The following is an 18,764-nucleotide window of genomic DNA, read 5'->3' as shown; positions in this document are numbered from 1 at the left end:
TGATCCAGCAGTGTTTCTACTGGGCTTTATCCCAAAGAGATCTTAAAGGAGGGAAAGGGACCCACATGTGCAAAAATGTTTGTGGCAGCCCTCTTTGTAGTATAGACTTAGTACTGATATTGTTAAGTCAAAACATATACAAAGTTGTTTAAATTTTTTGACATAGTTCCAAAATGTTCTCCACAATGTTTAGCCTAATTCCAAACTTCTCAAATTATGTTCATCTTCCTATATGTGTTCTCATAACTGAATGTGGAGCTCTCAAAATTATGATTTATTATTAGTAAATGTCTATATAACTGGGATCATGTAAAAAATTCTCAGGCAAAAAGGAGTCACAAGTGGAAAAGTTTAAAAAGCTCTAGACTAGTTCACAGCTTTACCAACAAACAGTTCATTACTGTTCCTATTTTCCCACATAACCTCAAGGAATTATCATTTCTCTTTTATATCATCTTAGTCTATCCAATAGTTGTGAGGTGGTACCTCAGAGTTGTTTTAATTTGCATTTCTTTAATTATTAGTCATTTAGAGAATCTTTATAGGACAGTCACCCATTGCATCCAGAGCCATCTCCAGTGCTCTTGAACTATATCTTTCCACTGGACTCAGATGGCTCTGGAGGAGAAAGTGAGACAGGTGACTTTGCACAGCCCTCCCTTACTTAAAAATCCAGTTTACCCACATGTCATGGCATCACCTCCCTGATTTCATGGTCCTCTTCAAGAACAAAAAACCAAACAATACATGACTAATGATTACTTTGATTTCTTCCTATTAAAACTGCCTGATTTTGACCATTTATCAAATGAGAAATGTTTTTTTCCTTATGTATTTGGCTGAATTCCTTATATATTTGAGACATGAAATCTTTATCAGAGACACATGCTCTAAAGATTTTCCCCTAGTTTCCTATTTTTCTTCTAATTTTAACTGCATTAGTTCTGTATGTGAGAAAAATCTTTTAAATTTTATACAATTAAAATTAGCTATTTTACTTTTTGTTAACTTCTTTATATCTATTCTTTCATCATGAATTATTTCCCTAAACAGAGATTTGACAAATAATTTCTCCCATGTGCAATGTAATTTGCTTATGAGATAATCCTTTATATATAAATCATGTGATCATTTTGACCTTGAAATGTTGAGCTAAGTCTAGTTTCAGCCAGATTACTTTCCAGTTTTTCCAGAAGTTTTTGTCAAATAACGAGTTCTTGACCCAGAAACCAGAATCTTCAGATTTATCAAACTAGTAGTGTGTTCGTTTGCTTCTTTATGTTATAAATCTAACCTGTTTCATTGATCAGCTCTTATATTTCTTATCCAAGTTATTTTGATGATTACAATATAATTTGAGATCTGATACTGTTGATCCCCTTCCTTCACGTTTTTTCCATTGATTCTTTTGATATTCTTAACCTTTTGTTCTTCCAGAAGAATTTTGATATCATTTTTTCTAGCTCTACAAAAAGATTCTCTTGGAATTTGTTTATAAGACACAAGTAAGTTAATTTTAGCAGTATTAACATTTAATGTAGTTGTTTGGCCTATCCATGAGCAATTACTAGGTATCTTTATTTGTGTGGAGTGTTTTGAAATTGTTTTCACATGTAGAGGTCAAAGACCCTTTCTCAAATGCATTTCTTATTGAATTATGCTCAGAAAAAAAAGATGCATGTATTATTTCTGCTCTTCTAAATTTGTTTATGAGGATTTTATGCCTTAATTCCTGACCAATTTTTTATAAAGGTGCTATGCAGAGCTGAGAAATAGGTATATACTCATTCTCTTTTTTCTTTCAATATTCTCTACAAGTCTATCATATCTAACTTCCCCCCATCCCCGAGGCTGGGGCTAAGTGACTTGCCCAGGGTCATACAGCTAGGAAGTGTTAAGTGTGTGAGATCAGATTTGAACTCAGGTCCTCCTGAATTCAAGGCTGGTGCTCTATCCACTGCACCAACTCACTGCCCCTATCATATCTAACTTTTCTAAAACTATTTATCTCCTAAACTTCTTTATTGTTCATTTTATAGTTAGATTTATCTAGGTATGATAGGGGTAAATTGGGGTCCCCTGTTAGTATAGTTTTATTGCTTATTTATTCATGTAACTCATTTAACTTTTCCTTTAAAAATTTCATCACTACCAATATTTATATTAATTTATGGTTTATTGTACCTTTAAGCAAAATATAATTTCCATGATTATCTTTCAATTAGGTTTATTTCTGGTTTTGCTTTGTCTTGGACATTAATTTATATCTTTATCTTTTTTAACTTTAGATGAGATGTAATAGATTCTATTACAACTCCTTATTTTAACTTCTATTTGTACTTTTTCATTTCAAGTGTGTTTTGTGTAAACAACTTGGCATTGATTTCTACTTTTTAATCCATTCTATTATCCTCTTCCATTTCACAGGTGAGTTCATCCCATTCACATTCACAGATATGAGTGCTGTGTATTTTTTTCTATCTGGTTATGTTATATTTAGCCTTCCCTTTTTTAATCCTATCCCCTCCTTAAGGGGATTTGCCTCTGACTTGCTTCTTCTTTTATTTGCCTCTGACTTTATTCTTCTATTATTATTATGCCTACTTTTTTTAATCTCTCTCTATTATTATTTTTAATCTTTCTCTGAACCATTTCCTTTCTACTTCCCTATTATGTGTATATTTATTCTTCCCCCTTTGAACAAGTTAAGATGAGAATGAAGTTCAATATTATCTGCTCTCATCTTCCATTCTACCCTCCATGGTATAAACTCTTCCTTGTACACATCATTTATAGAACATAAATTTACCCTTCTTCTTCTCCTTTCCCCATTCTCGCAACTCATTCCTCCTTTTCACTTTCATTATTCACTTGAGATCATTATACGCATACACTCTAACTGCTCTAGTGATAATAAAGTTCTTTACATGTATACATCTCTTAAGTCTTTTATTTGAAAGTAAGAATTTCTACTCTTCTCTGATCTATTCATGAGGAATGCTTTAAAATCCCTTGTTTCATTAAATATTTATTCTCCCTTCCCATAGGATTATACTTTGTTTTGCTGAGTAAGTTATTCTATGCCTTCTGGAATATCATATTTCCAAGGGCAATTCCTATAGAATAATATGGCTGCTGAGTATAATCTCCCCACTTCTAAAACAGTTGTACTGGAAAGGGCACAGAGCTCCTGGCTTGCTCAGAAGTAAGATAATTAACAGAACCAAGAGCAATAGCTGGAGTGGAGGACCTAGGACTCCTGGCAGCCTTAAGCCCTGTGTTGTGGCCAGAGGACTGGGTGGCAGAGGATTCAGGATCATAGCTTCTTCCTCCACATCCAGGTTCCCCCCAAGGGAGCTTAGACATTGTGGGGTGGGAGAAATAAATTTTGAGGTTCCTGTCAGAAAGTAAATTGGGTCAAGAAGGGAAGAACCCAGCTGGGCTGAGCTGGGTTGGCTCTCCAGAGCTAGAAGTCCCACTTTCCTCTTTGGGGAATTGGCTGGAAAGGAATGATTAGGCTGTGGACTGGAGTTGTGCTCCTTATGAGAAAAATTCATTCAGTACTCATCCTTTTCGCCACTTGTCTTGCCTTTTGGAATCAATTCACAACAAGTACTGAAGTTACCACTTTTTTTTTTTAGTTCTTACCTTGAACTGTAAGTACAGAAGATTTTTTGCTCATGTTTCCAGTCTATTTTTTTACTTTGAACTTTGTTAGAGTTGATTTCTGCTCATTCATGGGGAATGTCTGGCCCAAGCTTTTGTCTTTTACGTCCCTCTACTGCTTTTACAATTCAACATGGGTGTCTATAGGTTTTTAGTGCCTCAACATAGTGTGATCCAGGAAGAGGTCTGTTTTCTACCCTCTTGGTCTGCTCCTTTCATAGGCAAGGTCTCCTTTGGTGACTATGAGCTCTCCTCTTCATCCTAAAACCAGATTCCAGAACTGGGTAATTGGTGACAAAACTTCCAGATGACACTCATCTAAAAGGCATTGTTGCTCTTGTTGGTTCTTGGACCACTGGGTGATCCAAGACTCAATATGAGAGCAAGAATTCTATCTTGGGCCAGAGCACATCAATCAATCGACATTTGCTAAGTACTGAGCACATTTGAAGCACTGTATTAAATGATGGAGATAACAAAAAGAACCAAAAGACAGCCTCTGATCTCAAGGAGCTTCCAATAGAACATTCCTTTTTCTTCTTTTCTCTATTCTTCCCTATTCCCTCCTAAATCATACATGATGGGCTGACATCTCTAAAAGAAAAAAGTTCATCCAAACTCCCCATGATCCAATAGTTGTGGAGGGAGATTGTCTTTTCCCACTCCCATTTCCAGTATTCATTCTCTTTGTCTCCTATTCTGAAGCTCCTGAGAATCCCATTTTCTAACATTCTTCCAGCTCTGACATTCTGGGTCTGTAAAATTATTGGTGTTGGGCTTGAAGGAACCTTATGGGTTTTGCCTTCCAAGTTTTTCACTTTGTAAGTGAGAGAGGTGAAACTCAGAAAAATTAAGTGATTTTCCCAGCACCATACAGTTTAGCAAATGGCAAAAATCAGAATTTGAATTCAGATCTTCTGACCCTAATTTTAGTGTTTGTTCTACTATATCACACTACCCCTTCAAAGTTCTCATCCATCTAATGTTTATCTAATGTTTCTCCTTCATCTCCTTAAGTACCTGAGAAGCCAGGAATATGTCCAACCCAAAATATAACATGTGGCTTTGTCGAAAAGGAGCAGTGTATTTCGGATTTCAACTGCAAGTATTCAATGAAGTGCTGCAATTACAGCTGTGGAAAGAAATGCTTGAAGCCAAACACAGGTAAAGAAAGATATTGAACAGGGATTGTTCTAGGTTTCCCACCAACAGATTGTTGTTGTTGTTTACCCTTCCTCCTAGGAAAAGACCAAGGACATCAAGAGGGATGTGTTGACTTGAAAGGGATTTGAGTGAGGCAAAACTGGGCTGTTATCAGCCTCTCACACCAAGATTCAAATGCAAAAAGAGTGAGTTAGTATCAGGGCAAGTCAACTGTTCTGTTCAGACTCCTTCTCCTGAACAGTCAACAAACCTTCCAGGTAAACGGCTCAGCAGAGCATCTGCAATGTCAATGGATATGTTATCATGGGAGTAAAAAAATAAAAAAGAAATTTAAAAAAAGTTTTTTAAAAATCCAGTTAGTCTTTTGTTGTAAATCCTGTAAATCCAAGTCCATTTCTCCCGGCACTCTCTAATTGCAATGCAAGAGAGTGTACCCCAGGTTTAGGGAACATTTTATAACAATTTCTTAGTCAATACCTTGGTGTACATTTGCTCCTAAAAGGTAAAAGGAAAAAACCTGTATTCAAATGATGACTCTGCATTAAGCAACTATGTTACCTTGGACTCTAGGGCTCAGTTCCTTAACCAAAAAGTGAAGAGGTTGTTACATAGTAAGCATTTATTAAAATGCACAGAAAATTATATACAGCATAAATATAGAGATAACAAGTATATATGTGTTATGTATGTATGAACATATGTATGTATGAATATAAAGTACATATTTACATTCTGCAATGAATAATGGACATTAATTAGTTAATGTATGAGTTTTTTAATACCTAAATATGGGTACCTACAAGTTTGTAGTACCTCCACATAGTATGATCCAGGAAGAGATCCGTTTTTTACCCTCGGTCTGCTCCTTAAACAGGTGGGATCTCTGCTCCTTTTGTGACTGTGACCACTCTTCTTCATCCTAAAACTATATCCTAGAACTGAATGAAATGAAATATTTGGGACCAAAACATAAAGATAAGGATAAATGGTAAATAAACTAAAAAGATAATAAAACATAAAGAAAATGCTAAAGATGAAAATTGAAAGTTCTCTACACCCTGATCCTTCCAATACAAAACTAAAATTCAGAAAGTCGTTGGCAAGGTTGTCTCACTGGTATCTTTGCTAACTAACTTTGTGGATGGAGAGAGATACTTACTTCCTTTAAAAGGAAGCAAATAAGTATTTATTAAGCATCAACTGTGTGCTTGATTATCATAACTCCGGGAAGTAGATGCTATTACTATCATCATTTTATCATTAAGGAAACTGAGGCAGCCAGAAATTAAGGGACTTGCCTGGTCACATGTTAGTAAGTGTCTGAGATCGAATTTGAACTCAGATCTCTCTGACTATAAGACTGACATTTTATCTACTCTAGTATCTACATACGAGACCCCAACAAAGCTAGATCTGGAAATCAAAAAATATGACTCAAGTCATCTCCCCACCTCTTATTTTATGAATCAGATGAAATACTTAATCTTCCCAAGGCTATTTACTCTTTCATCACATGAAAATGATATCTGCCTCACTAGACTTATAATATTTTGTGCCTTAAATAAGATAATGGATTTGGAAGTATTTTCTTGATAATATAAGCAGCTATAATTATTTTTTTATTATTCATTTTTCTATTCACCCTTGAAAACTGAACAGATTACCTTAAATCATGTTAGCTACTAACAATCACCTTCATTTACAAAATGAGGATCTTTAACAAGATGACCCCCAAAGTCCTTCCAACTCAATGTGAATGGTCCACATTAGCTCCTTTTGTTTGCTGGGTACTTTCAATTTAGTTTCAAAGGTACTCAACTATTCCATCCAATCTCCATGAGACATCTTCAAGAGAGGGAAAAAAACAAGTATAAACCTATAGTTTTATACCAATCTTCAGTTTGTATGGAGGATTGGAGAGGGAAAGGGATTTTGCTTAAGACCACAGGAATAAGGAATGACAGAGTTCAGGCTAAGTCCCATAGACCTGACTGGGACTGGGAAGATACAGCACATAGAGGAAAGGAATCTGTTCCCATACTTGTCCCTCATTTTTCATCCTTCACCTAGACGTATGCCGGCTAATACCAGAAGTGGGTGACTGTGAAATGTTTTCCTTCCGATGGTACTATAGTACCGAGGCACGGGCCTGCAAATATTTCTTCTACAGTGGCTGCAATGGGAATGTCAATAATTTTCCCACCAAGAAAATCTGTGAGCAGACTTGTGCAGGAACTGGTGAGTTGCTAAGTATGGCAGACCTGGGCTGAAGGGTTGGGCTTGGGATAAAGGGAAGAGCCTACCTGATCTTTCAAGACACCCTAGAAATCATCTAGTTCAGAGGTATTTAGCCCTTTTTGTATGGAAAGCTACCTTGGCAGTCTGGAGAATATGTACTCCTCAGAATAATGGTATTTTCATTTTAATTAATCATTTAAGGAAGTGTTCAATTTCAGCTAGAAGTTACTAAAATAAAGATGTATTTTTCTTTCTACCATTCAAGTTAACAGTCTAACTGAAAACTATTTGACACCTAACTATGTCTAATCTGATTCTTTTATAGAAGGGATAAACTGAAGTCCAGAGAAAAGGAAATTATTTGACTGAGGTCATAGTTTGTAAATGGAAGAGTTTAGTTTAGAACCTGGAATCCTGTGCTTTTTTGACTTCTGGCAGGGCATTCTGAAGAGCATTTCTTAAAGGTCATGTCCCTCAGACACTGGGTCTCTTTGGTCCATCCCTCCTCCCTGAGAAGACTTGCTACAGTTCCATCTTTGTCCTTTCTCTCCCTCTAGTGAAAGATGCAGGGCCAGGAAAGAGGATTTAACTGACATTACAGGAATAAGGGATACTAGAAACCAGACTAGGGCAGTGTATGAGAGGGGGAAGGAAAGATTGGTCCATGCCTATGGTTAGTTAGCTGACTATATTCAGGGCCTCATCTTGATCATGATGGGGAGCAGAGTTGCAAGGATGTGGAAGATGCAGTTTTCAGTAATCTTATATAACAATATCTTTAGACTTAGAAAAAGGAGAGGAGTGATGAGTGGATTAGAGGGAAGATGTCCTGGAGAAGGGTTTAGATCATGCTTTGAAAGATGAGACGGATATTATTTTGGTGAAATAGATTTTGGTGGGAAGCAGGGGTGGCTGCAAATAATGGGAGTACCTGTGTCTTCTCTTTCAGTCAGGCCAGGAAAGTGTCCACCATTCCCCTTCAAAGGTTTTAAAAACTGCTCTGCGCCCTGTCGGAAAGACCAGCACTGTCAAAACCCATACAAATGCTGTGATTCTAGTTGTGGCTTGGTGTGTACCCCACCCTGGAAAGGTGAGCTCTGGAGGTGGGATTTTTTGCTCGAAGCTGGCCAGCAGTTGCTATGGTCTTGTGATGGAGAAAGCCATCTGCAATCAGAAATAGGAACTGAGTGTGGATCACAACATAGTCTTTTCACTTTTTTGGGGTTTTTTTTGTTTGTTTGTTTGCATTTTGTTTTCTTCCTCATTTTTCCCCTTTTGATCTGATTTTTCCTGTTCAGCATGATAATTGTAGAAATGTATATAGAAGAATTGCATGAGTTTAATATATATTAGATTATTTTCCATCTAGGGGTGGGGGTGAGGGAAGGGAGGGAGAAAAAAATTGGGAACACAAGGTTTTGGGGCAGCTAAGTGGCGCAATGGATAGAGCACCAGCCCTGAATTCAGGAGGACCCGAGTTCAAATCTGGGCTCAGACACTTAACACTTCCTAGCTGTGTGACCCTGGGCAAGTCACTTAACCCCAGCCTCAAAAAAAAAAAAAAAAAAAAAAAAAAAGGAACACAAGGTTTTGCAAAAGTGAATGTTGAAAACTATTTATGCATAACTTTTTTCTTTTTATTTAATTTTAAGCATATTTAAGGAATATGCATATGTTTTGAAAATAAAAAAGTTTTAAAATAAAAAATTTTAAACGTTGGCCAGACACAAGACCAGAATTAGAGATCTGGGACATCTAGGTTGGCCATGAGCAAAGATTCCCAGCATCCAAGTTGTTCATAAACAATATTTAACTGAAGGAGAAAAGAATTCATTTCATTTTGCTAAGGAGGACACTGGGATTCAGGGGGAATCTTTGACTTTTAGAGAGCGTCCCAATTTGTTTCAATCAAATTCAGGGGGCTAGCCAAACTTTTAAAGTCAATGACTGGCTGTTCTCTAGTTCCTTCAGTTTAATCAAAGGTCAATTGTTGCCACTATAAGAAGCGTGACTCCAAGAAGCAGAGAAGAGAGCCAATCATGGATTCAAGAAAGAATTAGTCTCCACAATGAGAAAGTGAGCTACATAGAGAAGCAGGACCATAGAGACCAAGAGAGAAACATTCTTAAGAGAGACACCACGCCCAGGGAGGACATAGGAAGAAGCAGAATATCAAGATCCTGCAGCATCAGAGATCTGTGTCTCCTTGACACATATATTCCCTAAGTGTTTTGTTTTGTTGTTTTTTTTTTAATTTGCTCTACTTATTACTAGCCCATATGTCCTCAATCTTCCTACTAATGCAATATGTGTCTGTGGGAGACTATGCCCCAACTTTACAAGGGGAGTATTGTGTAGTTATTATTTCTATGATGAATTACAATAAATACCTCTTTTGGGAGAAAAATTATGTCAACTGGGTGACTATTAAAGGTAAATGCATCAGCATGAGCTCATAAGCTATAACCTTAGGAATATGTGTCCGTAAAGCAACTTCAACCCCAGGTATCAGATTTCTGCCATTCTGGACATTTGGATATTTCATAGTCCTTTCTACCTCTAATATTCTGTGTTCTATCATGTAAGTTCCCTTCCAAGTCTAACATTCTATGTTCTGCACTCTAAAGTTTTTTCTAGATGCAACATTCTAGGAATCTATTATTTAAAAGGACTAATAATGTAAGGAAATCCGCTTCCTGTGACAGATTTATTAGAGGAAAATTTAGGAGTACATAGACATTTTATCTTAAGAACAGACCCAGGGCTATTGTCTCTGGTGAGTCCTTAAGAGGATGAAGGAAAGGGCACAGCCAGAAGAAAAACTTGGCAGTCTAGCTTTGTGGTAGCCCATCAGATATTTATCCAAATAATTCCCCTGTTTTGTGAGGTAAAATCCTAAGCATCGATTAAAACCACTAAAGGCTGAGTTCTAGGCCTGGGTCACAGAGGTGTCTACTTTCTTGTGTTGTAACAGCTAAGCCCTGGGACTGTCCTCCTCAACCATCCACCTGCATGGTTATTCAGAAGCCCATGTGTCAGAGTGATGAAGAATGTAAAATTGATGAAAAGTGCTGTCCTAATTGTGGCTTCACCTGCATTAAAAGTTAGTAATGGGTTAGATTGGGGGAAGGTGGGATGGAAGGGAAGTAAGAGCCCTTGGAAAGAGTGTCAAGTCCCCCTCCTTACTGGATTGTGGGCTCTTACGTTTGGAAGGGAAAGACTTGATGATGGCAAATGAAGCCCGGCTCAAAGAGAAAAAAGATGGAGCAAATTTTTTCCTAATTAGAAAGTCCAGAGCACATTGCCACCAAGATCTGTAACAAAAGCTAGGGTTAGGAGAAGTTCCCTTTCATCTACCACATCCTGCACCAGACTTCCAGGGAAATGAGCCAATTTCAAGGCCTTCGAAGAAGTCCCTCGATCTTAGGATATTGCTGAGAGTCACCTTGCTATGTAGCTGCTGGATCCACATCCTAAGTTATGGGTGAGGGGTCCTTCATCTATTTTGTATTATAGATCCCTCAATCATCTTGTCCATTTCTAGTAAAGTCAATGGACCCCATCTTTGAATGTTTTCTTAATTCATGAAATAGAATATATACGATTATGAAGGAATTCAATCTTTTTTGAAATGAAGTTGTCAATTTTTTTTAAATTCATGGACTCCAGGTTAAGAACTTTTCATATAGAGATTAATCTGACCTTGAGGATCATCACCACATTTTACAATTTAAGGAAACGGAGGCCCAGAGAGTTTAAATAACTTTCCTAAGATCATATGGGAAGTAGATAGTAATAATGATGATGATAATGTTATTTAATACTTCTATAATGCTTTCAGATTTGCAAAGGTTTTATGTATGTCATCTCATTTGATTTAGGAAATTAACCCAAGTCCTAATCTAGCTGTCATGATGACTCGCAACTGTATTGGCTGAACTTTTGACTGGAAAAGATCCAAATGAAGAAAAAACTTGAATCATGAAAAAAAGAAGGAATCCTTCCCAAATCTTGGGAAGAGTCTAATTTGTGGAACGCCACCATCATTTTTCATGCCAAAGAATTCTTTTCCCATGTATTATGGAATAATCTCTACCCTCTAGAACTTCCTGTCCATATCCTTCAGTGTCTTTTTTTTTATTTACCCTTTAAAAAGAATGTTTTCCCTTTTCATCTTTGTCTGTTAAAAGGCTATTTACTCTTCAGCTTCCAAGTCAGATGCTCCCTCCTTCATGAAGCCTTCCCTATTCCTCTTAGTAAATAATGGCTGTTCTGGTACCTCACTTTGTTTGCTCTCCGTAACATATTCATCATGTAACGTAAGGTGACATAGCATTATTAACAAAAATTTGACCTTGGGTTGGAGTCTGATCTTTTGTACATACTGACTCTGTAAACCTGGGTAGGTCAGTGATCTAGGCCAGTAGTGCTAAGATCAAGTAGCAATGGGGGCCATTAAGCCATAACTAAGAATCCCTGAGGGTCACATGTTGACTTAAAAAATCACCAATAAACATTATCTATCTTTTATTGTATTTACATTTATTTTGTGAAGTATTTTTCAATCCATAAATCAATTTGAGGGGATACCCTTTAAATTATGAAACAGCTGAACAAGCTGTGGTATATATTAAAATGAAATATTATTGTATTAAAAGAAATGGTGAGCAAGATGGTTTCAGAGAAGCGTGGGAAGACTTACATGAGCTGATGCAAAATAAAGTGAGCAGACTCAGAATAAAATTATACACAGGAAAAGAAATATTTTAAGGATAATTAAATATGAAAGTCTTAGCTTCTCTGACCAAGACAATGATCCAAGATGATTTCAAAGGTCCCATGACAAAAAAAGGGGATGTGATTCTTTTAAACAATGAGATGATTGAGATTAGTTCCAATGATCTTGTGATGAAGAGAGCCATCTTCACCCAGAAAGAGAACTGTGGGAACTGAGTGTGGATCACAACACAGCATTTTCACTCTTTTTGTTGTTTGCTTGCATTTTGTTTTCTTTCTCATCTTTGATCAGATTTTTCTTGTGCAGCAAGATTATTGTATAAATATATTGGATTTAACATATATTTTAACATGTTTAACATATATTGGATTACTTGCCATCTAAAGAAGGGGATGGGGGGGAAAGAAGAAAATTTGGAACACAAGGTTTTGTAAGGATCAATGTTGAAAAATTATCCATGCATATGTTTTGAAAATAAAAAAGCTTTAATTTAAAAATCAAGTAATATCCATTTTATTAAAGCATGAGGCCTATTATAAAACCTTTCTATCCAGATATATATCCCTATATAATTTATACAAAATATACATTACTTCTACCTCCTATTAAATAATTGGCTAGATACATATTACTAGGTGAATAATTACTAACAATCATTATCCTTTATAAAGCCCTAATGAACTAATATTGTTTAGAATTAGAGTAGGGGTCCTTATGGAATCAACTTTCTCATCATTTTCCCCCTGATATTATATATCACAGATTTCTGAGTTGGTTTCTCATCCCTTTGGGGATAAGGATTGTGTATCACCTAAGAAATGATTGAGAGAGATGAGAGAAAAGAGAGATATGAACATTAGTCTTGAAGTGAACAGAGAACATAATATTAACTCATCTTTATTTAATCCTTTGAGTTTTTATGAATTTTTGCCCATACAAGAACCAGTAAGGAGTGTGAGAATCATTCTCTATATTTTGTCAGTCATAAGCTTTAGAGTTAAGATAGAATCTCGGACATCATCTTCAATGAGCCAATGGTCCTCTGCTCAAGGAATGTAGACCACCTCAGAAGGGGGCCACACAGTGAATCATAGTGATTTAGGAACATAAGATCAGATGGGACCTTAGAGGTCAACTAATCTAATGCTTTCATTTTTCCAGCTGAGAAAACCGAGGCCCCCAAAATTGTGTCAGAGATGGGAGGATTCCAAAGCAGCCCTCTAAGATTCCCTGAGTTATGGAAAACCCTCTCATCAAATGACTCCAGATAGTATGTAAACTAACAAGTATCAGAATTAAAGAAAGAAACAAAATCTTTAAAACTTGGGGAAATGGCATGTTTTAGTACTTTCCCATTGAAAACAATGGCTACATTCATAATAATATTTTGTTCTTAAGATCTTTCAATTAATAGATACTGATTAAAAAAAAAAAAAACAGTAGATAGAGCACTGGTCTTAGAATCAGGAAGACTTATTCTTATGAGTTCTAGCCTCAGACACTTATTAGTTGTGTGACTCTGAGCAAGTCACTTAACCCTGTTTGTTTCGGTTTTCTCATCTATAATATGAGCAAGAGAAGAAAATGGTAGCCCATTCCAGCATCTTTGCTAAGCAGATCCCAAGTGAGCTCACAAGGAGTCAGGATGACAGAACAGTTAACTCCCACCTTAGGATAACTCTAGTTTAAGTCCTCCTTATATTGAGAGGAAATTATTTCTCTGTATCTTCCTGTCATTTTCCCTAGATCTGACTTCTGATATATAGAATAAACCTAATTGCTCCCCCATAGGACTCTTAAATGCTTGAGGACAGTGATCACATTCCCCATCCTGTCTTCTTCAGGCTAGATGTCTCCACTTCCTTCAACTGATACTTGTATGACAGCCTCTAATCCCCTCATCATCCCAAAATTTCTCTTCGGAGCACACTCTAATATGCCAATATCATTGATGAAATATGGAGTCCGGTACTCTGAACATGTGGTGTGGCCAAGGCAGAGTACAGCAGGGCTATCCATCACCTCCCTAGCCCTGCATCTCAATGCATCCTAACATCATATCATTTTTTTAAACTTCCATGTCATTCTTTGACTCAGATACTTTTTTGTGTTGTTAGTCATGTCCAACTCTTTGGAACCCCATTCAATATTTTCTTGGCAAAAATACTGGAATAGTTTGAATTTCCTTCTCCAACTTATTTAACAGATGAGGAAATTGAGGCAAATAGATTCATATAAGTTACCCAGGATCATATAGCTAGTAAGAGTCCAAAGCCAGTCTTTTTGACTCCAGGCCGGCATCATGGAGCTTCCTAGTGGTTCCCTAACCCAGTAGGTGATTGATAATGTTTGCTAATAAGGAACTGATTGATTCCCTTAGTCAATCAGTATCAATTACCCTGAAAGATTTTGGAAACAAACTAAACTTGCATATAGTTGCTGAGTTTAGCCTCTCTCAGGGGAGTAATAGCCTATGGTCTGTGACCTGGTTTTAAAAATATTTTGATAATTGTATTTCACTATGATTTCTGTACTTATTAATCCTATGTGTTTTATTTATGCATTAAAAAGAAAATGGAGGCAGCTGTATGACACAATAGATATAGCATCAGTCCTGATGACAGAAGGATCTGAATTCAAATCCAGGCTCAGACACTTGACACTAACTATCTGTGTCACCCTTGTTTGCCTCCACAACAACAACAACAACCGCAAAAGTCAAGCTCATACATTATCCTGAGCCTCACCATACTTCCAAAGAGGATGACCATAGACAAGTTCAAGAATTCTTGTTCTAGATCTCTTTGAAATCTGGAGGTCAGTTTAAAGTCAGGGTAGCTGATGGAATCTCCCTGCCCCTTCAACTTGCCCTACCTGCCTATGAGGAGTCGTGGGTGTATTTGGCATCAAGCTTCAGACCCACATGTGGGTGGGAGGACTTGGTGTCCTGAGGATGGGAAACTAGAAAGAACCAAACACAGTCAGTTCCCATAGTCCCAGAGCCTGACTGCATGAAGAAGGACTCAAGGACAAGGCCAAGAAGGGGAGGCAATCAGACTGGAGGGACCAGCCCTGAGGAGGGACCCCAAATCCTAGGCATCATGGGTACTCTGAGCTTCCTTCTTTTCCCATTTTTGTTTTCAGTGTGTCTGAAGATCCAGGGGACTCAGATCACTCAGGCTGATGTGAATAACAGTAGGTACCCCAATGGAGTCCCTCCCCCTACCCTTGGGCACAGAGGTGAAGGAGGAGGAATATGGGTTGGGGGAGAATACAAGAGGAGCTTCTGGGGAAAGAGGTTTTGGGTAGGGTCATCTTGTCTCTGTTCCCAAGGACAGACCCATGAGAGGTCTTTAAGGATTATTTCAAGGATTCTAGGATTTGGAGCAAGAAAGGGTTTAGAAATGATCTAATCCAGTTCCCCTTGACCTTTTGAGTTTTCCCAAGGACAGACCCATGAGAGGTCAACAAGGCTGCTTTAAGGACTATTTCAAAGATTTTAGGATCTGGAATAAGATGTTTAGAAATGATCTAATCCAGTTCCCCTTGAGCTTTTGTGTGTTGTGGCCTGGTAAAACCTATGGAGTCCTTGGCAAATGAGGTTTTTAAAAGCATAAAAATAAATCATGTGCCAATTGTATTGAAATAGTTATCAAAATATTAAATAAAAAGGGGTAGCTAGGGGGCGCAGTGGATAGAGCACCAGCCCTGAAGTCAGGAGGACCTGAGTTCAAATCTGATCTCAGACACTTAATACTTATACTTACTACTTCCTAGCTGTGTGACCTTGGGCAAGTCACTTAACCCCAATTGCCTTAGTCTTTATACATACACACACACACACACACACACATATATATATATACACACACACATACAACAAAAAATAAGTTTAAGGACTCCCAACGCAATTCTAATTTAACCCAAAAGATAATGCCCAAAGTTCCCAGCCACCTCACTAGGGCTGACTTCTCCCTCCCATCCCAGGGCCCTCCTGATGATGCTTATTCCCACTTCTCTTTTCACCTCTTCCCCATTTGTATCAGTTCTTCCTTCCTCTTCCCACTAACTTTATGAGTCCTATGTTTTGATATGAATCTGTTCTTTTCTAGAATCTTTTTCTTTCCAAACCTTTTCCTTTAATAAATGAAAACACACAGCAGGAGTCTCATTAATCATCCTGGATGGGGGAGCATTTAGGGTTAGGGTTACTTGTAGGAGGAGTAGAGTGGGGTAGAGGTCCCTAGGAAGAGGACAATCTTCAGATATGATTTCTGAAATTGAATGGGGGATAAAAAGACTTAGTTTCAAAATCTACCTCTGACCCTTCCCCATTGCCTTAAGTAAAACCCTTCCTCTCTGGGTCCAGTTATTCTTCTGCTAAATGAAGCCCTTGGACCAAATCTGATTCAGCCTGACAAGTTAACAGACATTTACTAAGCACTTACTCTATTTAAGGTGAGGAAATGCATGAGGGGAAAGACTGGCAGAAAACAAAAGGGGAAGTGGTCATTGCTTTTCAAGGTGAAAACTAAATTGTCTTCCAGGGAGCTGCCCCAAGGTCAAGGTTCATTGTGTCTACAAGGAGACGGATGTTTGTGATGTTGACAGCAACTGCCCAGGCCCCGAGAAGTGCTGCTTGTTTAGCTGTGGAAGGAAATGCATGAACTTCACCGAAGGTTCAGACCAGACTTTTAGGGTCCCATGATGAAACCCTTCCCTGCTTTATTCCACCAAAGGGTCAGATATTGATCATCTTTTGGTCTAAGGACCTGACATAACAATTTCAATTGACACAATTCAAGGCATTGGGTGTCATATAAATAAGTCATTACATGTTAGCTATCCATTCCCAGATCTTTCCACAATTTACCAGAGGACATTATAAAAGGCATTTCCCCTCTCTGGGCCTTAGCCTGACAATGAGATCCTGTGATTCAAAATGTCACCTTCTCTTTAACCACCTAATCTGAAATTTCTTTCATTTATTCATATTTGCCTTGAGATATTAAGGAATCAATTGTCAAGGATACTTAGCAAGATGGTGGAAGGGTAATGCCACAAATCCAGGTCCCAGGACGCCTATTTACCATTACTTGGATTTTCCCCCAAGTAATAAAGATGAGAGCTATGCGTGATGGGAAAAATGCAAAGGGGAGCGGGGGTATTGTTATTTTGGCTTCTTTAGCTGACTCCCCTGATCAGGTTATTCTTTCCTCAGTCATATGCAAGCTGCCTGCAGACCCTGGGCCTTGCCTGGCTTCTATAATGCGCTGGGCATATGACGATGAAATCAAAGACTGTGTCAAATTCATCTATGGGGGCTGCGAGGGAAACAACAACAACTTTCAGACCCAGGAGATCTGTAGGAAGACGTGTAAGGCGTTGGACAAATACAGGAAACCCTGTTGTAACTAATCCATCCCCTCCAGAATTTGGAAGCTGTCGGTGGATATCTCTGGGGGAAAGATCTCTCTCTACCCAGGGTCAGACAGCTGTCTGAATGAGTGAATAAAGCATTAATTAACCACTCACTGTGTGCAGAATACTGTGTTAATTGCTTGGGATACAAATAGAAAAAACAGTCCCTATTCTCAGGAAAATTGCATTTCAGTGCAGAACATATGAAAGATTTCAGTTACAAGTCAGTAGGAAAGGTTCCTTCATCTTTAGAGTACAGCAGCAAAATAAATGGTCGTTGCTCCTAAATGTCATTCCCGATAAAATGAGGTCAGATTCTGATGCTGAACTATTTTACAAAATCAAAGACTTTGGTAACAAGGAAGTTCTTTTCTAAGTTTTTTTTGGGGGGGCTAAGGAAATTGGGGTTAAGTGACAGCTAGGAAGTGTTAAGTATCTGAGGCCAGATTTGAACTCAGGTCCTCCTGACTTTAGGGCTGGTGCTCTATCCATTGCCCCTCTTTTCTAGAGCTTAAGGAGATGTGGCTACAGTGCTTGTAGCTCCATCTTCCACAATAGAATCAATGAAGGATGCATATAACAGGAGCAAGCTGTGAAAGGAGCAACTGATGACTCTGTTACAGCAAATAGATTGTTAATGCTAGTTACTTTTTAAAGTTAATTCCACAGTATACATTAAGGCTGGAATGACCACAGCACCACCTGGAGACATTTAATATTATAGCAATCCTCTCTTTAAAAGGATATAAACTCTGGCTCTCAGCTCAATAAATGGACTGCACTGATGGTTTCTTCCTGGCTTGAGTACTTTCATTTCCACACATCCAATTTGCTAGAGCCAGCCTCCTCACTAAGTCCCAAATACCATGGTAACAGGGCAGGAGAATTAATACTATACAAGTCCCTCCCACTCCCATGGAATCAATCAAATCTTTACTGGGGATTTTTACCTACTCAGTCACTGGAGTTTAGGGTCCATTCACCAATCAGTTTCAGTTGCCCCAATCCAAGTCTTTTGGAGTATGGAGTGATGTCTTATCTTCTGAAACTACTTCTAGCTGGGAATGGGCGTAGAGGTTCCCAATTTGGAGAGGTCCTGAGCTTGAGGAGCTGAGTGAAGCAGCATCCGATGGATCCAGGGCAGATCCATGAAGTTGGTTAATAGAACTGTCCAAGTGCTGATCATTTGAGGGTGAGTTGACCAAAGCCTAAAAGAAAACAAACCTAGCAAGCATGGGTTAGGATAGTTGTGACCAAATTGTTATTCCAGCCTGTGAGGTTGGGCAGAGGGAGAGAGGCAGGGGAAGAAAAGAAGGGGGGAGGGGAGAGAGATAGAGACAGAGAGTCAGAAAGAGACAGAGACAGAGAGAAAAACACAGATAGACAGATACTGAGAGAGGGCAAGAGAGACAGAGAAAGGGAAGGGAGACAGAGAGAGATAAGAAAAAGAGACAGAGACAGAGAAACAGAGAAAGACAGAGAGACAGAAAGGCAGAGAAACAGAGACAAAGATAAATAGAGACAGACAGAAATAGAG

General features: G+C 38.1%; 2 protein-coding genes across 2 annotated transcripts; both read left to right on the top strand.

Moving 5' to 3' along the window:
- The first annotated feature begins 4,688 nt into the window (after nucleotides 1–4,688).
- On the top strand, nucleotides 4,689–12,198 carry LOC141553179 (chelonianin-like). Its single transcript, XM_074285005.1, has 5 exons — nucleotides 4,689–4,830; nucleotides 6,901–7,068; nucleotides 8,018–8,158; nucleotides 10,043–10,171; nucleotides 10,950–12,198. Exons 1-5 carry the CDS (start codon nucleotides 4,779–4,781, stop codon nucleotides 10,955–10,957), a joined length of 498 nt encoding a protein of 165 aa, XP_074141106.1. The 5' UTR covers nucleotides 4,689–4,778; the 3' UTR covers nucleotides 10,958–12,198.
- On the top strand, nucleotides 10,983–17,224 carry LOC141552622 (eppin-like). Its single transcript, XM_074284700.1, has 4 exons — nucleotides 10,983–10,995; nucleotides 14,951–15,046; nucleotides 16,354–16,485; nucleotides 17,028–17,224. Exons 1-4 carry the CDS (start codon nucleotides 10,983–10,985, stop codon nucleotides 17,222–17,224), a joined length of 438 nt encoding a protein of 145 aa, XP_074140801.1.
- Nucleotides 17,225–18,764: the final 1,540 nt, after the last annotated feature.

This window comes from Sminthopsis crassicaudata, chromosome 2 (genome assembly GCF_048593235.1).
Source record: "Sminthopsis crassicaudata isolate SCR6 chromosome 2, ASM4859323v1, whole genome shotgun sequence".
Taxonomy (NCBI): Eukaryota; Metazoa; Chordata; class Mammalia; order Dasyuromorphia; family Dasyuridae; genus Sminthopsis; species Sminthopsis crassicaudata.
Note: the sequence above shows the minus strand (reverse complement) of the source record. Positions and strands in the feature narration are given on the sequence as shown.